General features: G+C 29.6%; 1 protein-coding gene across 4 annotated transcripts in view; it reads right to left on the bottom strand.

Moving 5' to 3' along the window:
* LOC105208563 (uncharacterized) overlaps positions 1-26,142 on the bottom strand; it is a 268,673-nt gene that overhangs the window by 62,363 nt on the left and 180,168 nt on the right. For all 4 annotated transcript variants that reach the window (XM_029038012.2, XM_029038014.2, XM_029038013.2 and 1 more), the window contains 2 exons: positions 14,495-14,604; positions 11,013-11,178 (listed from right to left, as the gene is read on the bottom strand). In XM_029038012.2, the coding sequence (XP_028893845.1) occupies positions 11,013-11,178; positions 14,495-14,604 (276 nt within the window). The remainder of the gene's footprint in view (positions 1-11,012; positions 11,179-14,494; positions 14,605-26,142) is intronic.

Raw genomic sequence — 26,142 nt, 5'->3', positions numbered from 1 at the left:
GCAAGTCGAGTGCACACACATTCCAGTGCACTACATTTGACTGCGTAAGTTGATATAGCTTTGACATTGTTGGCTGGCTGGCTGGCGCTGCATACGATATTTTACTTTCAATGTGTATTGCGAAATACCAGGAACAAGCAGAGAGAGGCATTCGCAAAACTCATTAAGCGCCTAAAGGCAGATATCACAGTGCACCACTGAAAGCAACAGGCAGTCGCTGTTTTGTTGTTGTTTGTGCGCGTAAGTAAGTTGCTTGCGAAAGCTGAGAAATTTCATAAAATACCTTAACGTTGTCAACATTTGCATGAGAGCTCACACACACAGACATATAACTATATCCTCAATTTGACAGCCCGTCATATCGGCTGTCAGTCAATGAGTTTATTGCATGCATACCGGCATACTCCATACTCCAGCAGTAGTGATGGGTATATCGCTGACATGGCGTGACTTCAATCAAACACACGCACACTCACACATCCTCTTCAACACTCTCTGTCTCTCTCTCTTCTCACATCCTCTACTGCGATTTACATCGCCCCCGACTAACGGCATAGTTTTCATAGCTCACAGTATGCCATGTCTGCTATGGTATGCGCGTTCATTGGAATGTCTTGATTGAATTAAAGCTGTGGCCATGTGTCTGTGCGCCTGAAAGCGCGCTACAGCAACAATCAACAGTCTGCCGCCAGTGGGCGCCATGCTTTATGCGAGCACATTTAGCGTCTGTCTGCTGGTGTGCCATAAAGAAAGCAAGTAATTCAAAAAAAAGTAGAAAATAAAACATAACAACTACAATTTTTGTTGCCTACATGTAGGCGCTGCGTACTTTTCATAATGACTGCCGCCACTGTTGCGCTCATAACTGGCAGTGTAATTGAAAAATGAGCTGTGATTATTGATACACTGCGGCCATTACTATCTATTATTGGCATTAGTTGACTGGCTGACTGTTGGCTGTTTGGTTGACTCGTTGGCGGAAGGCTTGAATGTGTGGCGACATTTCAGCGACCTTCGACACAGAGACACACACAGAAAAATGCGGGTGGGTTGAAGTGTATAAATTGAATACTCAGCATTTCGTTTTTTAACTTATAATTGCGCAATTTTGTTTTCTGATTACAATTGGTTGAATGCTTCAATGGAAATTCTAAGCAAAGTAAAACTTAAAGAGTGACAGTAAAAAAAGAAAGCATATTGCATATTTGCTCTAGAAAGCTTTAATTTTCGAAGCTTTTGTCTTTTCAATTAAAAAATTGATTACTTTTTGACGAATTCGTAGGAAATTGAGTGCAACAAGCTCATGGTTAAATAGCTTGGTCTCATTTAAGATAAACTCTGCTGCATACTGAAACATTTTGAAAACTTGTTGGAAATATTTAATACATAAAAATATTTTTTTTCAAACATCTACCAACCGAAATTATAAAAAAATTTAGTACTAAAAATTTTAGTACACAAAAATTTAGTACTAAAGTTTAGTACTCGTTTTGCACAAAAAAAGTTTTGTACTAAAACTTCTACTTTGCTTCATGTGCTAAGGACTGTATACCAAATGAATTTAGTAAAAAAAAATATTTTTTAGTACAAAGCAAAATTTAGTACTAAAAATCTTTAGTACACAAAAATTCAGTACCAAAACTTTTATTTTACTTCTTTTGCTCATTGTATATCCAATTAATTAGGTAAAAAAATTGGTACTAAAAATTTTTAGTACAGAAAAAGTACTAAAAGTTGTATACGCTTCATTTGTTTACTCATGACAACAACTAAAAGAAAAACAATTATATTTTTGTACTAAAATTGTATTTATACATTTATTAATCTGCTATCAGTAAATTTCAAATTACTTTTAGATCTTGAATTTGATATTATTATTTATTCTAAATTTCAAGTCATATTACTTAATATAAAAATTCTTAGTACACACAGTTTAGTACTAAAAATTCAAGTTTTTGATAAATAGTATTTTGTAGTAAATCTGAGCGCTCTGAAGTTACTCGTTTAACGAATTTTGAAGCAAATTCTCAAAGCAAGTTCTCAAATTTAGTACTAAAATTTTTTAGTACCGAAGCTTTTAGTACAACAATTATTAATTTCAAATTTTGCATGAAATTGTACTTATAAAAGTACTTATTATTGAAATAAAATTTAGTACACACATTGTAGTACTAAATTTAAAATATAGCGATTTTTCGAAATATAAATTTTCTCTACAAAATTTTTGTATAAATTTGTTTAGTACTACTGTTTAGTACAACATTTTTAGTACTTTTTTCATTATTATTCTATTTTGTGTTCAGAAACAGTCAAGTGACTTTATTTTTAAAAATTTATTAGTACTAAATTTTAGTACTAACTTTTTTTGAACTATTTACAAAATTGGTTCTCAGAAAACCAAAAATATTCGTTTATTGAAGTTTTCAAGTGACAATTTTTTTTAAATTACTTGTACTAATTTTTAATACTATTTTTAGTACAAACTTTTTTGCACTCTTTTCAAAATTGGTTCCCAGAAAACCATAAATATTCGCTTATTGAAGCTTTCAAGTGGCAACTTTTTTCATAATTACTTGTACTAATTTTTAGTACCTTTTTAAGAACTATTTTTTTTGCATTATTTTCAAAATTGGTTTCCAGAAAAAACTGCCGTGTTGCAAATTTCCCATTTAATATTTACACTTTTCAATTCCTTGTGATTTTTGTTTTTCAATTTTATTTTGCCTTGTATCCCATGCTTTCCATTTTCAACTTTAGCACATACAAAGCGCATAAATATAAATGCGTCACCTGCAAGCAGCAATCATATAAAATAAATACGAAAATGGCACTGCATGCAAACAGTTAGAAAGTAAAGCACCAATAGAAATCGCAGCAGCAAGGTGCTGAGACAATGTTAGCTTAGTTGCATGCGCCAGCGACAAAGCCAAGTAAGCGCTAGGTGAAGCAATTGCACCGAAAGAGCGCGTGTGTGTGACACATATACAAATAAAGAAAGCAAGCGCGTATGTGTCTGTGTGTTAGTGCTTATGGCTCACATCACGTACGCCCCATAAACTAACAATATCACTCGTCCGGCCATACGGAATGCGAAAGCGCTTCAATAAACAAAGCAAACACACACACGCGGGCTCAAAAAAAGAGAACGCGAAGAACACAAAACAACACAGCTGAGAAATCAAAGAACGTAAAGCGATGCCTGCAGCGTCCACGCGAGACAAACAGCGCAGAACATGCCGTGTGCGAGTGAGCGCATGGGCAAGGACCTGTCGCAAGCTTACAAATTAAATTGTCAGCCCCAATGGAGTTGCCACACCGTTGTATATGTGGTATGCTGAAGTCTTAGTTAGTCTGTTACCATTTGCTGTCGCACCCCTCACCTCCCCTCATGTTGTGTATTTATTTATTTATTATTTTATTACAACAACATGTTGCAAGTGTCCTCATGCGCATATTTGTTGTTTTATTTTTGTATTTTTGTGTGGTCCAAACAGTGGTGGTGCGGTATGTTGTCGGAGTTGGACAATGTAAACCAGAAATGACGATTTATGTGCGCGCAGCTGTGCAAATGCAGGTGGTATATGGTATGTAGAATTAAAGTAACAAAGTACTTAGTATTTAAGGGGAAGTAATGTGAAATTTGTATTCATTAAAATTTAAGGTGTTTTGAAGGGAGCTTTGCTGTTGATATTCTAAACAAAAACTTTATTCCAACGAAACTTTAAAATTATCGGTAGATTAACAGTGGGATCTGCGATAAAATGTTGAGAAAAGTTTTCGGAAGTTTGGTTTAAAACCCTTTAGTACTAAATTTTAAAACAAAAAATTTTGGTATCCAATTTTCGCAAAAAAATTATTTAGTACTAATTTTTAGTAACCAAGATTGCAGTACTAAATTTTTAGTACACATATTTTTAGTACAAATTTATAGTAACAAAAATTAGTACTCACTTTAAGTAGCTAAGATTTCAGTGCTACCTTTTAGTACACAATTTTAGTAAAAACAATGTTCTGCATTATTTTTAGTCGCAGGAATTTAGTACCACCTTTTAGCTCAAAAGAATTTTAGTATTAGCATTTATTAAAGTTTTAGTTATGAACATTTTGTACCAATTTTTAGTACACAAATTTTGTTTGCATTATTTTAGTGCAAAAGATTATAGGATTAATTTTTAGTAGTAAAATTTTCAGTTCTAATTTTTAGTACAAAAAAGTATAGTAGTTTGCTTTTAGTACCAATTTTTAGTACTCAATATTTTAATACTAATTTTTGGTACCTTTTTTTAGTCCTCATCCCTTTAAGCTATGGAAAATGGTGTGTATTTACTGATGGTAGGCCTTATAAGCTTTAGGCCTAATAGAGCTTTCAAAATTTACTTTGTGTAATTTTTTAGAACTTAAGACTTATAACGATTTTCCAAAAAGTATCAATCAAAGTATTGAAATGTAAGCGTTTCGAAAGCATTTGAGCTCAAATGCATTTTGATTTTTTAAATTTATTTTCTTTTAATTTAATTTTATACTAAAATGGTTTTACTACTCATACATTGAAGTTCCAATTTGATTTGAAAAAGCTTTTAATAAACAAAATTATTCTTAAATAATATGGATGCTTATGAGTTCTAAAAAGGTACTGAATATTTAGTACTAAATTGGTTTTAGTACGTAAAAATTGTTCTTAAAGTAGGTGAAGAGTTCTAAAAAGGTTCAAAATTGTGTGTACTAAATATTTAGTACTAAATTTTTAGAAAATTTTTTCTACTTTGACTTTCAAATAGTGTATACTATAAAAATAGCTGTATAAACCTAAAATAATCTTTCTATAAACATTTTTGACATTTTTAGTACAATATTTTTTAGTACTAAAACAATTTTTTGTAAAAAAAGTAGCTAAATAAAGTCCATCCCTCAAATCTTTATGTAATTCATGCTACTGCTGTCCTTTGCAACCTTTTTAGCGCCTTCCTTTATAGCTTCTGCCAGCTTTTCTCAATTTCTTTCCCCCTTCCCTCGTTACTATTTGCTTACTGCATTGCAGTCTTCACATATTTATCTAGATTAAGTACTAATTTTTTATTTGCCACTGCCAGTCAGTCAGTCCGCCATTGTTACATTGATGATGATGCAATTGACTGCAGTGTTGCCAACGCTACTACAATTACTAGTACACACACATTCATTCCTTACACTAAAAAAGCGAATCGCTGGCTCTAGCTTTACACGTAGTGTTTGCCTGGTCCACTTGGCGGCAGCGCCGACCTACATACAAAGTTTTAATAAATGGCTAGCCATTCCAAGCACACACTCCTGCAGTCATGAACGCCAAGAACGTGTGTTTAAAATGAGGGTAGGCAAATAAAGAGAAGAGCTCTTATGCATACAGGCATATAATATTACTTGGACTCAGTGAATGAGTCAGTTTACGTGGGGTTGTATGAGAGGAGTAATGCTTTAAAGGTGATATTTTATATAAAAATAACTTTTAGTACAGTTTTGGAGTTGTCTTTTGTGAATATTTTTAGTACTAATTCGTGTTCAAAAATCTCTAAAAATTATTACTAAAAATCTTAGAATTCGTTTTCAAAAATCTCCAAAAATTATTTTTACTAGTTTCTGGGAAATCTTTGTTAGTTAATTTTTATTACTAAAAATCTGAGAACATTGATTTCAAAAATCCATAAAAATTATTTTTAGTACTTTTTGAAAGTCTTTGTTTATGAAAAATATAATTTTTGTACAAAAATCTGAAAATTTTATTCTCAAAAATTCCATAAATTTATTTTTAGTACTTTTCGAGAGACCTTTGTTTATGAAAAATAGTTTTAGTACTGAAAATCTAAGAATTTTATTCTTAAAATTCGCTTAAAATTTATTTTTAGTACTTTTTTGAAGGTATTTGTTTATGAAAAATATTGTTAGTACTAAAAATCTGAGAATTTTACTTTAAAAAATTCCTCAAAATTTATTTTTAGTACTTTTTTGAAAGCCTTTGTTTATACAAAATACTTTTAGTACTAAAAATCTGAAAATTTTGTTCTCAAAAATCCCTTCAAATTATTTTTAGTACTTTTCGGGAGGCCTTTGTTTATGAAAAATATTGTTAGTACTAAATCTGTGAATTTTATTTAAAAAAATTCCTTAATATTTATTTTTAGTACCTTTTGGAGATCTTTGTTTTTGAAAAATATTTTTAGTAATAAATTTTTATTTGAAATCAAGCTTCAGTAACACATATTACTCAAATATTGTACTTTCTATTCTCAAATTCTTATCTTTATAGTAACAAAATATTTTTTAGTAGTTTCAGTACTAAAATATGTGCACAAAAAATAGTACAAAATTATTTTTTAGCGTTTATTTCATTCCTCGCTTTTTATATTATTCAATTCATTTATATTAACAAATTTTAGTACTAAAATATGTGTACTAAAAATAGTACTAAAGAATGTAAGATATTTCTTTTAGTATACGCTTTTCAGATATTCTTATATTGTGGACTTATTAAGATATTTGAATTTTTTAGTACTAAAACATGTGTACTAAAAATAGTACTAAATTTTTTTAGGCGTTTATTTCATTCCTCTCTTTTTATATATTCTTATATTGTTCAGTTATTGAAATATTGTCAATTTTTAGTACTAAAATGCGAGTACTAAAAATAGTACTAAAAAATTTTAAGTTGCTTATTTTAGTCGTATAAACGATTTTTGGACTAAATTGTTTTTTATATTTTTTTAGTACTAAAAATAGTACTAAAAATTTTAAGTTGCTTATTTTAGTCGTATAAACGATTTTTGGACTAAATTGTTTTTTATATATTTTTTAGTACTAAAAATAGTACTAAAAATTTTAAGTTGCTTATTTTAGTCGTATGAACGATTTTTGGACTAAATTATTTTTTATAATTTTTTTAGTACTAACTGGAGAGTACTAAATTTTTATGCAACCAATTTTTTTTGCATATGGTTGCATCATTCATTTCTGCTTACATATTTATAAGGTCTTCATCTAAATATGTGTGCGTTTGTTGTATGTGTAAATAAGCAATACAATTTGGTCTGCTTTCTACTTGCCGCCTGCAGTGAACTGTACATTCATTTTTCAACTCTCATACCATTTTTCATGCTCGCTTGCGCACAATTACGCTGCCAACTAACGGCACATTAGCAACAGCAATATTATAAGCGCGCTTGCATATAAATATACACACGCACATACATACATATATACATGGTAGACATTAATAAAAGTGCAGTTGGCTGCTGGCGGAATAACGGTGTAATGGTTTTGATGTTTACGTGGGTGTGTGTGTATGTTTCTTGTTGTAGTTAAATGCATTAGGGCTCATTATGTTGCAAATGTCGCGTAGTTAACGGGTTTTCTTTATTTTTTTATATTTTTTTTTTGCTGACAGTGAAGGTAGTAGCGTAAATGTGCAGAAGAGTTATATATAAAAAATGCATATTACAACATTGTCTGCCATTTATTTTCGCATACATGCGCTCCATAGACGCCCACACACCGGCACGAGCAACTGATATTTAAGCTGCTGCTATTTCTGCGCTTTTGTTTTGCACGTCTTAATTGTGTTTACCTTTATGTAATGCGCCAAATGTGTGTGCTGTATACGGTTATTATTTTTAATTCGCTAACGTGTTGCATATTTGCTTTGCATTGTTTTCGTTTTTGACGCAAACTGGTAGTACATTTCAGTCGCCTGCGGGTAGACAATGCGCCGTGAAGCTGTTTTCATAATTAATGTCATCATTCGGTATTCCTTTTTCCTTTCTTGCTATTCACATGCTGACCGTTTCGTTTGCTATCTACTCCACCAGTTGCAGTTGTTTTGCAGGCAATAGACGTCAATTTAGCATAAAATATTACTCATACGTCATGGCGTCGCTCAATGCTTACAGTTGCCAGCACGTAAATGTAGTAAATTCATGTTGTGTTTGGCATTTCTGTGCTATTTGCTATTTCTGTTGCATGCCTGTTTTGCGAGGGATTTTTCAATGCCATATGCGTCAAAATGTTGCTCATACGTCACGGTGTACGTGAGTGAATGAATATGCGAAGATGGGTGTTTATATAACAATGGTTGGATTTAATGGGGAAAATTAAAATTTGTGGGTGCTATTTTGAAGCTTAGCTTACTAAATTGAAAAAAAAACTATTTTTTATTTATTTAAAAACATTTTTTTATTTTTTTTTTTTACTTATTTTCAAAAATTTTTTTTAGATTTTCTTTAATTCTATGGTTTTTAATTTTTTATATATTTTGTAAATAAATATTATGTTTTGTAAGTATACTTTTAAACAAAAAAAAAATTGGAAAATGTTTAACTTTTTTGCTACTAATTTTTGTAATTTTTATTCCAAATATTTTTTGAATTTTTTATAAATAATTTTCAAAAATATTTAATTTTTTTAATGTTTTGTAATTTTTTAAAATTATTATAAAATTTAGTTTACTATTCTAATTTTTTAAATTTATTTTTTGAAATAGTTTTTTTTACTTATTTTTAATTTATAGCTTTTAATTTCTTTTTAATATATTTTGTAACTAATTATTGTTAGTTTAATTTATGTAATTTATGTTTTAAAGTAAATGAGCTTTTAAATAAAAAAATTGGAAAAGTCTTTACTTTTATAATTTTTTTTAAAATATTTTAATGTTTTTTTTTTGTTTTTTATAGATATTTTTCAAAAACAAATTAATATATTCAATATTTTATAATTTTTCAAAATTATTATAAAATTTAGTTTTCTATTTTTTTAAATTAAATTTATTTTTAAAATTATTAAATTTAAATATTTAATTTTTTTTTTAATTTTATTAGCTTTTAATTTTTTTGATATATTTTGTAAGTCATATTTATTCTAAATTAGTTAAATAATTTTTTATATTTTTTCAAAATTAAAATTTTTGAAATTTTTTAAAATAAAATTTTATAATTTTTTTTATTTTTATTTTTAAATTTTTTTTTTATTTATGTTCCAATTATATTTTTATATATTTTTTTTTCTGGTTTTCTTATATATTTTGTAAATTCATTTTATTCCCTAACCTGCTTCCACTTTTCTATTACCCATTGGCAGTCGCTGAAGCGATAATCGTGACTGACCGCTTGAGCTCACAATAAGGGTACAGAAGAAGAAGAAAAAAATGCACGAAAGCACATCGTCTGCAAAAATCTAAAAAAGGGTGCGAATCAGAGCGAGTTAATGCCTGCCAATGAGCATAGTGAAGTGGCCAGACGTAGCCGGAAAACAAGAAAAATAGAAATTAGTACAAAGCTTCAGCAGGAATTTCTGCTAAGAAAAGAGCAATGAGCATTTCTTGAAGAGGAAAGGATGGTGTGAGAGTGTATGTAGGAGACTAAGTAGCAAAAAATATATATCTAAAGGTTGTAAGGTCAAAAAACTACCACTACCATACCACTGCAGGTATAAAATAATTTCAGTTTTAAATTTTTAGTACATTTTATACAGCGTGGAAGACCTTTTAAATCGAAAAATAGCTAATGTTTCTATCTAAATTTATTTTTTTCGAATTTTTATATAAAATTTTAGTACCATTTTTTAGTAAAATTTTTAGTAGTTACCTTTAAAAAGTATAGAAGTGCAATAAATATTTCTGACAATATTTTTTGACAACAAAGTTGAGCTGAGGTACTAAATTTCATTAGTACTAAAGTTGAAAATTAGTTTTAGTACACTTTGTACCTTATAAATCAATTTTTGAATGTTTGATATTTACGCTTAAATGAATATTTTTTGGAATATTTTAGTACATTTTTTATTACGAAAATTTTTAGTACATATTTTTTAGTACACTTTTCGAATACATTTTTTTTTTGCATTTTTTTGAACACATTTAAATTTACATTTATTGCAAAGAAAGTGCAACAAGCATTACTCTTAAATTTTTTGGTATATAACATATGCTGAAGTACTAAATTTTTTAGTACAAGTACATGTTTTCAAAGTACTTAAACTTTTTATTATCATATATATCAGCAAGAAGTGGGGTTATTTTAAAAAATAAAGGCGTGAGGCGCTAATGCTTTTAGTCATAAGCGCAGAGAGTACTAAATTTGTATAAGAAATTCTTGATGTACTAAATTGAGTACTAAAATAACAGTTTTGAACTGTTTAAGTAAGATTTCTTGAGGTTATACTTCATATATCGAATGCCTATATACTTTGTGACTTTGTGGAAAGAAATTTAGTAACTAAACGTTATTATAATACTTAAGTTTAAATTTTTAGTACTAAAAATTACTTTTGTTCTAAACTCTTTATTTGAAAAAATAACTGATAGTACTTTGAAATCTCTCGCTGAAAACTGAAACTTGTTGCACTTTTTTGTATTAAAAGTTATTAAACTCAAAATTTAAGTATGTACTAAAACTCGTTTTTGTACTAAAAAATTTATTTACTAAAAGTTTAAGCATTTAAAATTCTATACTCATAAAAATATTTTCGAAGTAAAGTCATCAGTGTAGCCTCATACTACATTATATATGTAAATTCATGCTGCGAAGTGACTTTTTTCTACTTGTTTAACCATGGCATAGAGTACGCAATTCTGTAATGAAAAACGTTGCCAACTATATTACATTAAATTCCGCGCATAACGGGAATTCTAAGCCGCGAACACAAAGAAATATTCGCTTTGTGCTTTGCGCGGTGGTCGCTCCCCCTTCTCGCCGTTTAGAGTCAACATTTTTTCATATTTAATTTTAGCACTCACCACCAGATGTCTGGCGCATTTTTCAAACATTTCTTTCGTAATTCTTTTTCTTTTTTTTTTGCGCGGTTTTTTCTTTCGCAAGTAACATGACGCTGCGAATTCCAAGCCGCGCAAAGGGTTGGGTTAAATATCCGAACGTCTAAGATTTTAATTTAAAAATTCAAGCAAAGTTAGCGCGTAACTTTCGCTTTGAACCGCATACTCCTGGTTACTAAATATATATGTATATTGTAAATGTACACGCATGCATACATACCTGAACATGCCTGCGGCGGCAACGGGAATATTAACGTTGTTGAACTTTTCCGTCTCGCAACGGCGCAACCGAGTGATTGTGGCTTGAAGCTTCTCAGCTGTTGCATAAAATCGGAGCACTCCATTAGGGCAACGTCTGCGAAGTGCAGGTCGCAGAGAATGTGGTTCTGTAGGGGGCGGGAGTAAAGTGGAGATGAAATTAATCTGAGGAGAAATGTTGCTTGTGGAATTACTGGTTGATTTGTAATGTGATGTACAGTAAACATAAGTGTAAATTTCTTTAACTTGGCTTAAGTAATGTGTGTAGCATACATGTAAAATTGTATTAAAATGTCTTGAAAATTGAAAAAAATATTTGTGCTAAATTTTTTTTACCAAAATTTAGTGCTAAGATTCCTTTAGTACTGCACAATGTATTTAGATGAAAAAATTATAATTTTTAGTACTAAAATATGTGTTAAGCACTAAAAGTTGTGAGTTTTAGTTTCAAACTATTTTTAGTACTAATATTTAGTGACGCGTATAACTTCTTTAGAGTATAGAGGAGCTGGTGACGAAGTTATACGAAATTATTAAAAGCAGTGGTACTTAGTACTAAAAAATTTAGTACTAATTTTAGTACTTGATGTACAACAACTATTTTGTACTAAACCTGAAGACATTGATATACATATTTTAAGGTATTTTCGTTTTATACTTTATTATATATTTTAAGGTGTCATAGTTTGTTTTAAATTTTTTAATATTTTTTTTAGTACACTTTTAGTACACAGATTTTTTAACACTGGAATCTAGAAATTATTGCAAATAAAATTATTTTTTCTTTATATTTATTCTGGCATGAAATTTTTCTATAAAAAAGTTTAGTACACTTTTAGTACAAATTTTTTCACTTTGAAATTTAAAAAATACTGCAAACAAATTGAATTTAGTATTTATTTCTTCTAGCATGAAGCTTTAGTATACAAAAAATTTAGTACTGATTTTTAGTACACTTTTAGTACATTTTTTAATTTATATACCAATATATTGTATTTGAAGTGGGTTTTAGACGTACTTCCTCTAACATTAAAATTAAATAGAAGATTTTAGTACTAAATCTTTAGTATATTTTTAGTACTCATTTTTTCAAATTTATTTTTTATACCTATATGTAAATTGCTACACACCAAACACTCTTCCGCTCATCAGCCATATATTCTCCAACCATTTTGACCGCTGACAATACCGTTTTAGTACTTAAAAGAACTACTACTAAAATATTTATAAAACTAATTCACTTAAGTAACCTTTCCGTGTATGTGTGTTTTTATTTGCAATGCAGTAAAACGCCGAAGCACTTATACGTCGCCAGTGAATGATGAATTTGCCGCTTGCGGCTGACTCGTAGTGAACGTGAGTGTCTTCATAAGTACAAGAAAACCCGAAAACAAAAGTAAAAAACACAATAACAGCAACAAAACATAATCCAAAAATTGTTTTAAACTTTTGGCAGCCGCACTTCGTGTCAACGTGTGCCAGTCGTGTGGTGTACGTTTTCGGTGAAAACTTTTATGCGGCTTTGCCATTTATTTATTCAAGTGTGGCAACTCAAACCAGCCGAAAAGCGCGCCTCATTGCCCCATCAGCTTACTCACTTAGCGCACTGTGGTCGCACACAAGCACCGCATACATATTATTTGGAAAATGTTGAGATTTCTTCCATTTAATCTCGTTCTGCCGCCGCACACTGTGCACCAAAATCGAACTGCACGTGCCAGTTGAGCGCTTACTTAGCTTAGAAAATGGCGAAACGAGTACTTTTCGAGCGCTTTTTCGGCGTAAATAAGTGTATGAACGCGTGAAAAAGGCGCACACACACACATATGATTCGTGCACGTCTCACTGTGCCTGCATGCCGCGCTCCGTTGCGGATGTAAATAGTTTCGTAACAAGTTCTATTGTGGTTTGAACTGTGTGCGCAGCTGCCACTGTCGATTTGTGTGTGAGTGACGATTGCGGAAACTTTGCATAACTTGGTATTAAGTGATTTGTGGTCGATCAGGAGGGGGAAGTGGCGGAATTCTATGCATATTTCATGGTTTTTAGTACAACAGTAAGTGTATATGTATATGTGAAGGCGTGTTCGGTTAATCTAATCTTCCGAATTTTAAGTTGCAATGAATTTTGAATCCTAGAACTATTGGACGTAAAAACATGAGTGATACAAAAAAAATTAGTATTTAATTTAGTACTGATGGGATTTACTACTACAATTTTTTAGTACATAAAAAGTGATCGCAAGCTATAATTTAATAATATTATTTCTGTTAAGTCGTTTTTTACACAACATTAAGTTCAGTACTAAATTTTAGTACAAATTTTTGTACTAAATTGTTAAGTACACGTGACTGCGGACCCAAACATATACATTTTTAGTAAATACTCAAACACACAACCTGATTCTAAATTTTAAGCTGATTATAATACATTTTGACTAAAATTTTAGTACTAAATATTTTTAGTACATAGGTTAGTACTAAAATTTAAGCACATACTAGAGTATTACAATTGTAGATATTATTATTAAGAAATAACATTGTTCTAAAATCTAAAAAAACTTGTATTTTTTGTTATCAATTTTTAGTACTAAAAAATGTATAGCCAGATTTTCAGTTTATTTAGGCTAATAACGAATTTCAATAGCTTAAGAGACAGGGATTTAGTGCTAAATTTTTTGTACTAAACCAAATTTTTGCTATAATGTCTTTACAGACATTAGACATTTTTAGTACATTAAGTTAAGTAGATACAAAATTTAGTACAAAAAATATTAGTAAATAATTCGTACTAGTACTAAATTCTGTACTAAAAATTAATTTGTGCGTATTTTAGATAAATATAAAAAAATATTGATAACAAAAAATTGGTACTAAAGTGTTAGTTAAAAAATTTAGAACAAAATTAATTAGTAAAAACTTAGTACTAAAAGTTTTAGTACAGAATTTAATACTGCAATTGTAAGCTAAACATTTGATAGTTTGGCCTTAATATTTAAAAAATATCTTTACCTTCCTATAAAAAATTGTTGGTATAAAATAATTAGTACAACACAATTTAGTACTAAAACTCATAGTACTAAAATTTTTAGTAGAAAAAAAAACCGAATTTAGTACTAAAATTTCAAGCAAAAAATTAAAGTAAAAGCTAGTTTAAATTTAAAAAGCACTCTTATCATATCTAACTTTGGTTACATAATTTTTAGTACAAAATTTTAGTACATAATTTAGTACTAAAATTACAAACTAAATATTTTATGGTCTAATTAATTCCAAATACAACAAATATGCTTTTCTTCTGCTATTCAGTTTCAGTACTATTTTTAGTACATAATTTTTAGTACACATTTTTTGGTACTAAATTTATTTTCTGATTTATAACATTTGTAAATCTTTTAATACACTCTCAGAAGCATACTCTTTATATACTGCTTTGTGCACTAACCTTGAACCGTCTGGCGCGCTTCTGATTTGGTCCTGTCAAATTTAGACCGCACGAATTGCAGCGTAGGCATTCCTCGTGATAGTGATTGTTGTCGTACAATGGCGAGGGTTCTGAAAGGAGAAGACAAAATTATATTGTTAGTTTTTGAATTTCATACATTTTTTATTTAAAATTTTACTATTGTGTTCTAATTATTTTTTTAATATAAAAAAAAATTGGAATTTTTTTAGTTTAAAAAGATTATTTTGAATTTATGTATTGTACATTTTTTTGTTTTAATTTTCTATTAATTTTTTTTTTTATTTTAAGTTTTTTTAATTTTTTTTCTGATTAATATTCATTTATTTTTAATTAAAAAAAAAGAATTTTGTAGAATTTTTTTTATTTTATTTTTATTTAAAAAATTTATTTTAAATTTTAATAATATACATTTTTTTCTAAATTTTCTTTTAAAATTTCATTAATTTTTTTATTTTAAAGTTTTTGTTTCTGATTAATATTTATAATATTTATTTATTTTTTTTTAAATAAGTTTTGTAGAATTTTTTTTATTTAAAAAGTGTATTTTAAATTTTAGTAATATAACATTTTTTCTAAATTTTCTTTTAAAATTTTATTAATTTTTTATTTTTTTTTTAATTTATATATATTATTTATATTTCTTTGAATTTTCATTTTATTTTTATATATGGGCATTTCCGCCATGTCGAACGGGACAATCGTACACCTTTCAACTAAAATAAAATATGAACTAAAATGTTTTTTAATTTTGACAGTACGATTTTTTAATAGCTCTTCATTAGCTCTACATTTAGTGTTAAGGTTGATTTTGGAACAGTTTTCATTTTCAAGATAATTGCAAAAAACCAAGGCATTCGCACGGGACAAAAAATGGAAGTCGTTTTTGGGGACAACGATTCAAACGGCGATTTCAGCGAATTGTGAGGCAATATTCAAATGTTTTTGATTGTTAAATGTTGCGCATTGATGGCCTTTAAAGATGGTATGAATTTCATCCAAAAATAATTTATAGTTTTTTTTTTAATTAATTATTAAACACATTCGCACGGGACATGTCGCACGGGACATTTTTTTCCATCATAATATTTATGTTGATTTTGTTGTTATAATACGTAATTATTTAACAACAAGTCCAATAAAATGGTTTAAAAAAGTAGTAAATGTATTTATTTATTTATTTTAACTAATATCCAAAGAGAAACACAACAAAAATTCTATAGTATGAAATGAAAATAGTATTATGAATGTGAAATACAGTTTTTTAAGAAAATGTTGTCCTAGGGAATAAACATTTTAGGATTTCGTTATCTGCTAGACTTTTCGTTTGATAACTGCTCCCACTCCATCGACGGCTACTTGCAAAAAAATTCTATTCTAATGAAGAGTATTTTAATTATTTTATAAAATCAATCAGGCTTGATAATATAAATTTGATTTTAAACTGAGAGCTGTTTGCTAGTTAAGAGATTTATCAAGAAAATAATATGTCGGCGTTAACTTGTCACTTTTAAAGGCAAACGATTTTCGTCTGACAATCTTGTTAAAATGAGCACGCTTATTATTTTCACCAAAATCTATTCAAATAGCTTGTTAGTGGAATTTAAAGTGCGGTTTTTGCTCATATGTAAATAATTAATGTAAATGAATATATATTTACATACTTAAGTAAATTTTATAAAACAAAAAAAAATTCAATTTTTAAATTCCACACCTGCTATGTCGCACGGGACCAATTTTAAGTAGTTACCAAAACCACAAATCTTCTGATTTTTGAACAAGGTTTTTTTATTTTAATTGTATACTAATTTACTGTTTATACCCAAAATTTGGCGAGCTTGCTGCTTTTATTTGCGATGCAGTGGGAACAAGTGTTGTTTTTTGATGTCGCACGGGACATTAAAATATAGGATAATAAGAGAGCAAAAACTTACAGTTATTTGCAATCGCTTGCTTTCTTATGCATTTTATTTTGGTCTTTGTACCCTTATAAAGGTTTTACATAAAGCAAAAAATTATACATGATATGTTTCTTTAACAATTTTGACGAAAAAGCAAATGCAGTAGAAAAATCGAAATGAGAAAAGTAGCTCCTATGCGACTTGCCTTTGGTATATCTCGTAATTGGTTATGAATTAATTTAAAATTAATTAAATATAAATAAATTTAAATATTTTCCTATGAAAATATGCAAAAACTTTGTAATTCTAATAATGTTTAATATTTTGTCTGTGGTGGACCTTCTGGCGGAAATGCCCATATATATATTTTTTTTTTTGTTATCCCTACACATCCGAAGTGTGTTTATTAGCCATATTTACTCATACATTTTTTAGCTTCCCTCATTCACTACAAAAAATACCAAAGTCCTTTATGGCAACTATTTACACAGTTATAAGTATGTACTATAAGTACGTATGTATTTAGGTATGCGCATAAGCACACAAAGGATATTACGAATGCTCTATGCAATTATTTTGTCATATCCTTGACACATTTCCTTTGTCAGCTCAACTCTGCGGGATACAATTGAGCGAGCGATTTGTGTGTGTATGAGTGAGTGAGCACAAAGGCGAAATAACTGTAATGCCAGACAATGTTAGCCAACACACATCTACACTTGCGTATTTGCACATTTAATAAAATATCAATAAAGCATAAATCTCCAAAGGCAACAACAGCAATAATAAACCAAATAACAATAATAAAGCGCTTAAAATGAGTGGAGAGAGATTGAGAGCTTTCGTGAGTTGAAAGGAGTGGGTGAAGGCAGGGTATATAGTGAGGCAGCAGAACTTCTGTAGTGACCAGCACATCTACATTAATAGCAGTAGAGAAAATAAAAATGGAAAAAGAATTTCATATTACTTTCTCCAACTTAATTTCTGAACTTAGTCTCTCTCCTTGAAATTTTAGTTTTCTCCCACAAAATTCGACAGCTCAAAAGCAATATCAAAGTCCAAACGTAAAGCTCATAAGATAATATTAATAATCTCCAAGGATATAAATAATCATAATAATAGCAGCAATAAGTATGCATGTGCGCAGCGCAAATATAACATAACGGTACATCTTTTTCACATTACTCATACGCAATGGTGATTGTTGCTGGTGTGTGCGTTTTTTGGTAGCCAGCAGTGAGTGGATTATTGCCTTTGAGGGCGTTTTTTTTGCGAAAATTTATTTTACTTTTTTGTTGTTTTGTTTTTCTTCTTTGCTTTGGGCTGTCATAAACAATTACTTAATCAGTTTGCGCTCAAATGGCGCAAAACTTAAGTGTATGATACGAAGAAAGTACGCTTTATATGCTTGCTGCTGGCTTATGTTGATTATTTTATTTTTACTTTTATTTGCTTTTCAATAATATTTTCGTATGCCGCTGCTTGCTTTTGGGGCGCGCACTGCATGTGTGCGTACGTGATTTTTGGTGAATTGCTTGTGCAAATATTATGGTTGCTTCAAGCTCACCTCTCTTGCAGTGAAGCGTTTCATTTCAAGCTTTTCGGAGTTTTCTATAATCCTTATTTTTGATTTAAGGGTTTTTTTTTTATAAAATATTTTTTATATTTATTTTCCCGTAGTTCCTAGGTACGCCTTCTTATTATATGGAACAGTTTTTAAATGTATTTTTTTTTTGAAATTTGCTCAAAAAAATTAATATTTTATTTAATATTTTTTATGTTATTTTAAGAAAAGACAATTTTTACAAAATTATTTTTTTTGGAAAATTAAATTTTTTTTCAATCAAATATATTTTATACAAATTAAAAAAAAAGTTGTTTTAGAACGTGTTTTGAAGTTATTTTTTCTAAATATAACTTTTTTATTAAAAAAAAAACTAAAAAAAATTTTAATTAACTCAATATGAAAGTTTTTAAAAATATAATTTTGTACAAAGCGAAATTAGAAAAAAAGATTTTTTGATCCTTAATTTTTTTTGGAAAATTAAAATTATTTTAAAACTATTTTTATCCCTTTCAAATGTGAAGAAATATGTTTTTTTATAAAATTAAAATTTTGAAATTATTTTTTTTTTTGTCAAAAAGGGGGAAAAAAAGATTTTTAGATCCTTGACTTTTTTGGGAAGAGTAAAATTATTTTTATATTTTTCAAATATGAAAAAATACTGTTTTAATAATTTAAATTTTTCGAAATTTAATTTTTTTGAAAATTATTATTTTTTTCAACAAGGGAAAACAAAGGAAAAATTTATTTTTTTTTTGTAATAGTTCAAAAATGTTTCAAAACTTTTTCAAAATATTTCCTTTTCTTCAATTTACTCAAATATGAAAAAAATGTCGTGATGTAAGGATTCCTTATTTAAATTTCTCAAAATATTGCAACATTTGCACTAAAAAATATTTTCTTGTCGTTGAAAATTTATTTTCAAAAATGACCGCAATTACAACTCAATACCTAAGCTCTTTAATCCCCATTATTCTTAAGAAAGTTTTCCATTTTTTTACGCTGTCGACAGACATAAATTATTAACAATTTTAAGTTAAAATTTCTTTGAAAAAATCTATTTTTGTTGTTTTTGCACCGGAAACTCATGAAAAACTTCGCAAAAATTTATTGAAACAAAACAAGAAAATCAACAACAGAACAATAATTGCTGGCAACAAATCTTGCACTTTTCTACTTTTGTGTACAATGCGTAAATTTCGTGTGCTACAGTGCGTATGAGCAACTTTTCGTGTATCATTTGATTCAAATGGGAAATCAATATGAAACAAAAAAAAAAAAATGAAAATCTTTGGAAAAGTTTTGTGGTGATTCTTTGTGAAAAGTTTGGGTAGAGTATGAAGGAATGGAGAATAATTAAACATAATTGATTTCGAAGCAAACAGTTGGGAGAAGAAAAATTTCGACTTTGAAAAAAAATCATATTTTTATATTTTTTTTAAATTTATTTATGTTTTTCTTCAAATATTTATTTTTTTTTTAATTTTTAACGTAAAACTGCTCAATATAATATTTCATTACTCCCAGCTCAACACGGGCATAATTATCTCAGCTCAACCTTAGTTTAGTGAACTTATCATAGCATACCATTAGGCGCAAACCATTTTTTAAAATTTTCACATTTTTTCACGCGCTTACTTCATGCAACAATAATAGAAAAAACACAAATTCTCAGTTCTAACAAATTTTTCTAATTCATTTTATGCTATGCCTTCACCAAATTCCTTGCCTACGCACTTTCTACTTCTGTGTTGCTGCACGTTCGCTTCAGTTCAGTGCGCAAATTTTTGTCTGTCCTTCTAATTAACTGTTTTACGCTGCATTAATAATTCAAAATTCCTCTTGAAGTCGCAGTTCCGCGACTCTGCGCACAACTAAGCGTTAATGCACTTACAGCTACTTTGACCTTAATTAATCAATTACTTAGTTAGCGGCTAAAGAAAGGCACAGGAAGCGAGAATAACGAAAAAGAAAAAACCTCAAATAGAATATTAAAATTAAAAGTTAGAGTAAAAGAAAGCAGCAACTATGAGTTATAGCTAGATAAGCTGCGTAGTTGATGGAAGTGCGTAGCATGAAAGGCCTTAGGGATGTTTAAAGGATATTTAGGGAAAAGGGATTAGTGCGCATTATATATGTTTAAGGAAGTTGGGGAAGTTACATAAATAAAAAAAAAAATGTGTTGTTGTTGTAATCTTTATATAGAGAAAAAATTAATTTAAATTAGTTCTCTTAATACTTGGTTTGATAGCCTCAAGGATTAAAACTTTGGGCATTATTTAAGAAGGGAGTGTTAGAAAAAATTTACAAAAAGGTACTAAGAACTGTGTAATTATGTTAAAAATTTGAAAATATTAATTTAAAAATTTAAAATTTAATTTTAATTGAAAAGCAATAAAAAAAAATTAAAAAAAAAGACCTAACAAAACTCCGAAAAATAAATTACCCGAATTTTTATCAAAAAAGAAAAATTGGGTGCAAAAATTTTTAATTTTTTTTTATTCGTCACTAATTTTTTGAGATAAAGAAATTTTTGAAAAAAAAAAATGTTTTGAAAAAAAGTTTAGTAAACTTATTCAAAAAAGAAAACCGGTGAAAAGTTTTAAAAAAATAGAAGAATTTTTTATTACCAAGAACTTAATTTAATTTTTTAAATTTTTAAACCAAATTTTTTTTTAATTAAGAGACCTAAAAAAAATCTGGAAAAGTACTTTACTTTAATTTTTATAAAAAAAAAGTTAGGTCTAAACATGAAACATTTTAATTTAATATTATTCGTCACTTACTTTTATAAAAGAAAAAAAAATATATTTTTGACAAAAAAAATTTGAAAAATCGTGTGGAAAAATAAAGTCTAAAAATATTACAAAAATAGAAGAAAAATTTTGAATATCTATAACTAAGAACTAAATTAAATTAATTAAAAACTAAATTAAATTACAAAAATTTTAAATTTAAAAAAAAAAAAAAATATTTTTTGCTTGTATCAAAATTTTGAAAAAAAAAAAATCGTTGAAGAGGATTTAAAAAATAGAAGGACATTTTCTAATATTTTCATTTTTTTTTAAACAAGTTAAACTATTAAAAAATATAAATTTTGAATATTAAAAAAAATTAATATGTTTATAATAATGCATATTGGAAATATTTTTCAAAAACTTTATATAGAAATTTCTGTAAATACTATTTTTTATCTAATATTTGACGTTTGACTTTTGGTAAAAATTAAATTTTAAACCTTCCTTTCAACCCTTACAACTTTCTTTTCTAACTTCTCTAAAAACTTTATTTTATTTTTTCTTTTCAGTGAAAAAAGTAAATGGTTAACGCCCTCTCACACCAAATCGTTAGTGTGAAAGTGTTGTTGTGAACTTTTTTCTTCAATTTGGTGATATGTGGAAAGCCGATACGCTTGTGTGCCGCTGAAAGCAGTCAAAAAAGCGCCGGTAAGTAGGCAACAAATATACTATATAATTTTAAAAACATTAAAAAAAGTATCGACTTTATGCATGGACATTTAAACACACACGTTGCTGCTTTGTTGTAAGCCAGTGGGCGAAAAAAACGAAGAAACTGTATTACATTACAATAGTGCGCAAGCAAGCTGAACGAACGCGCCTGAAAGTATACCTTTACACTTAGTAGCAATAAAGCGAGTGCGTGTCAGGTGCGTGCGATGTAAAAAGTTTACAATATAAAATTCAACCGAAAATTATATTGAACGTATCCAGCAGCTGTTTGAAAGTTTTCAAAATACATATATGTATTTATATATAGAAATGTATGGGTGTGTGACTTCTTTAAAGTTAGCTATAATAGCATTTCAGTTTAGTTGAGGCATATCAAGCGACAAAGTATGCGGTGAGTTACACACTTTCTTTGCGCATAAGGAAAATTAAGTTGTTAAACTTTTTTGGGCTCCTTTCAACACTTCACACACGCATACTAATGTAGTTTGATAAGAAAGCATGGACTTTGCTGAAGTGTAAAGCGAACCAAAAGTAGCAGAAAAGCGAAGTTGCTGAAAATTGGAAAAAGTGTTGAAAGCCAGACAGCAGCAACGATTTGCCCGAAAGAGAACAGCAAAAAAAACAGTAAATTTGTGGTAGCGAAAAACTTTCAGCAAGGTGTAAGCTAGTGGTGTGCTGCAAATAAAATGAAATTTGTGAAAAATCCAAAACTTATTGGCAACTTGCCTAAAATAACAAAATACTTTCCACTTTGACAGCAGTTATAGCCGCTGGCGTACAGCGCTCACCAGCACAGCAAGCAAGTGTGAGAGAGTGTTGAGTGGGAGAGCGCGCAGTCTAAGCAACCACCTAAGGCTGGCAAATAAAAATTTCAACTCAGCCATAGTTACATCTGAATACGCTTGCGGTGCACAAACATTTGCTTCTTTCACGACAAACAAAAACACACACAAACCTTTCTTTCGGCATTCTCAAATTCATTTTATTTGCATTTTGTAGTACATGCATAGGCTGCTCGATATTCCATACATTTCATGTGTTTCCCTTTCACTTTTTTTGGTTTTTTTTCATATTTTTGTTTTCCTTTCCTTTCTTAGTTGCGAGTCTGCCAAGTTTTCAGCTGACAGCGTTCAATTCGTTTCTGACCCGCGGCCATTTTTCTACTTTTACGGTGTCAAATTGCAAGGTATGCAAATTCGTGGGTTTTCACATAACCCAGCAGGTCGCGACACCGGGGTAGTAAAAAAAAAATATACAACCAGTGGTGGCGTAAGACTGCTTTTACCCTTTGTTTGTTGATGTAAAAAATGTATTAACAAATTTTTTTTTCAGGGATAGAGTTTGAGGCATAGAAAACTGGGATTAATTTAATTTTCATGAAAATGGCATGGCGATAGCGCCATCTGGCGACTAAATTTTTTGAAAAGAGAAATGCTTTAAATGTCGGCAATATATGTTTCCAATTTGATCAAATTCGTACCATAAATATAGATTTTTTCAATACTTTGATCATAGCGACATCTGGCGATTAAAAATATCCCCACCGACTTCCTTCAATGTTTTTTTAATATAAATTCCGACATATTTCAGAAAAATCGGATTATAAGAATAACTTTTTCTAATAATTTGATCATAGCGCCACCTGGCGATTAAGAATATCCCCTACGACTTCCTTCAATGGTTTTTTTAATATAAATTCCGACATATTTCAGAAAAAGCGGATTATAAGAATATATTTTTCTAACACTTTGATCACAGCACCACCTGGTGAATAATACAATTTTTTGCTAAATTAAAAAATCTTTTCTAAATGAAATGAAAAATCTCTTATATATTAGCTATTTATAAAAATTTCTTCTCACATTTTTGGTTAACTCCGTTTCAATTCAAATTTCTCTATAAATTCTATCCAAAAAGCATGTAGCGCCATCTTGTGGACAAAATTACTAATTAACAACCGTTAGTATTTTGTCTCTCAACATTTTTTTGTGTTTCCTTTGCACTTTTTTCTTTCTAATTTCCCGATTTTAATTTTTCTTTGCCATTTTACGACCACAACGCCACCTACCGTGTACTTTTCAAAGCTTTTTTTACTGTCAGCTAGCTTTCGTAAACTCAGACATTGACAGAAAATGGTTTATGAAAGTAGGATTCGATTTGAAGTTCATGTTGGTTGACGCCTAGTCTTCTCGACTTTAAGGAGCCTTTTAGAAGTTTTTTCTACTAATTAAGGTCCTTCCAAAGAAGTATTTTTCCAACTTTTTAATTAACGATAAACCGTGAGTTCTTCAAAAATTCCCTCGAGGAAGAAGTACTCAAACATTTTACTAGAAGGTTATGCAGCCCCTGACGCACAGCAGCTTACAAATTTTGATCAGTTTCTTGTAATTAAAAAGGACATTCCCGCAGGAGCTTCTTATTGTTTTTCTGCATAGTCTATCTTTGCCTTGCTTGAACGCTTTGCTTGTCATTCATCAACAATTTTAATTATATGAAAATTTAATTAATGCTTAAACCCAAATTCTATGTAAATAGAAATCAAATAGGCGACACCTAAAAGGAGCAAACGGTGACAAATCTTTACGCTGAATGAATATTACTGTATTTTTGAGTATATAGATGTATACATTATACAAATTTTGACCGAAATGACACTTATTATTACTGCTATATTCTTACATATATATACAACAACAAAAGTAACAAAAAGAAATACTATTCATGCCAGCCTTGGCGTCCTTCAAAGCACAAGTTCAGCAAATTTTATTACCAACTTGCATTCATACTCATTCATTATGCTCTCTTTCTTCTTTAGTCGACGCTTTCGTCGTCAGGTAGCAGCGCTAAGCTTGAGGTTTGACGGACAGACGCGCACAGACAGTCAATGAATTTTTGGGTAATAAATTCACAAGCGTTTATTGTTGTCTAAATTATATTGTGGGAATAGATGCATAGAGAGAGTAATAGAGAGAAGGAGATTGTAGAGAGAAAGAGAAAGTGCAAAGTGGGTGGGTGTATGAAATGAAAAATGCCTGGCTTTTATTTTCCTTTAAAAAATGCGTAAAATGTTCGTCTTTGACACAATTTATGTACTCTTATTGCGTACTACAGTGCGTACAAAAAGTAAGGAGACGCCAAATTTATGTGTTTTTAAATGAAAGACATCAAGGCATATTGTTGTGCTCTCATATGCGGGTGCCCTTTTGTAGGTGACATTATATAAAAATGGGGGCTCCATATATTTTTAAATATTTGTGGTTTTATATAGGCTTATATACGTCTGCAGATGTATGTAAAATATTCCAAATTTTGCCCGTAAACGTTATAAATGAGCTATAGGCGTTAATAAAAAGCGCCGAGAAGAAAGAGGACATATAAAAGTAACAATAATTTGTGGTAGAAGAATAAAAATACGAAGATGGTAGTTTGGTTATGATCAACCTGAAACAAAGGTTATATAACTGAAAAGGAGAAGACAAAAGATACAGGTTCGATATAATTTAGATGGAATTCGAATCATTAATCAATAAAATTTTCCAAGAACTAATTTCCAGACTTCGAAAGTCCATAGGCGTCCAATCAAGATTGGAAAAGTCGAAAATGAAGTAGAAAAGACGTTTCGGTAGCCATGAAGACAATTTCCAGCAATCAAAATACTTTAAAGTTGATATTAGACCACAGTAGAAAGCCACTACCTTCAGAGTTCCTAATAAAAAGAAGCCTAGAGGTCTCGTATAGATAACGGGATCTGATTTGCTCAAAAGATGACTTATTGTAACTACTGTACCACATCAAGTAAGATCCACATAATAAGCTGTAAAGATATCTCAAAAAGGGGGAGCCCTAATTGAAGCTTCATCAATCGTCGGAAGCTATAGGTACTTCTCTGTAATTGACATGGACCCAGAGGAAGCAATGCCACCCTCAGAATTACCTTGAATGAAAGACAGTAAAAAAATATCCGTAAAGCCGAAATGCCATGAAGTTCAAAAGCGCAGGTCAGGCTTATAAAATTGAGCTAATATATTAGAAATGATTTAAGAGATATATATCTGGTTCTACCGCCTCAGAAAATTTCAGAATTACTCATCACGGGCTCAAAAAATTAAAAGGAAAGTGAGATAGAGAGATCAATACACAAGAGTACAATTGAGGAAGGGAGAGTGTGAGAGAGAAAAGAGAAAAGAGAGTGTGCGGGAGGGAGAGCGGTTGAGAAAGTCAAAAAGAAAGTGAGATAGAGCGATCAATATCGAAAACAGTTTTAAAGTGAGAGAAAGAGAGAGGAAGAAACAGAGAAAGAGTGAAAAAACAGAGATACTGAAAGAGAGAGAGGGACAGATAGCAAGAGATCGATATAGGCCGGAAAGCGAGTGCGAGAATATGACAGATGGGAGCTTACATCATCCGTTCACATGGATAGATGGCACTACTCACAATTCAGACCTTAGATGGTATATCAATTTACTATGAGGACTCAAACATATTCTCGCAACAGCTCTATTGAGAAAATTGGAATATTATAGACAAATGAATTCAGAAAGAAGCGAGACAAAATAGAAAGATATAGTCTTAGTTCCGAGTTCTAAGTTGTATTGAGAGAACTTGACATTAGAACTTCAAAAGCTGCTCTCTGATTTGTAGAAATATTAAAAACAGTCTTTTTCAATATTGAGCTCATTATACAACTAAATTAAC

Source organism: Zeugodacus cucurbitae, chromosome 5 (assembly GCF_028554725.1).
Source record: "Zeugodacus cucurbitae isolate PBARC_wt_2022May chromosome 5, idZeuCucr1.2, whole genome shotgun sequence".
Classification (NCBI taxonomy): Eukaryota; Metazoa; Arthropoda; class Insecta; order Diptera; family Tephritidae; genus Zeugodacus; species Zeugodacus cucurbitae.
The sequence above is the reverse complement of the archived record's forward strand: the minus strand, read 5'-3'. Positions and strand labels throughout refer to the sequence as shown.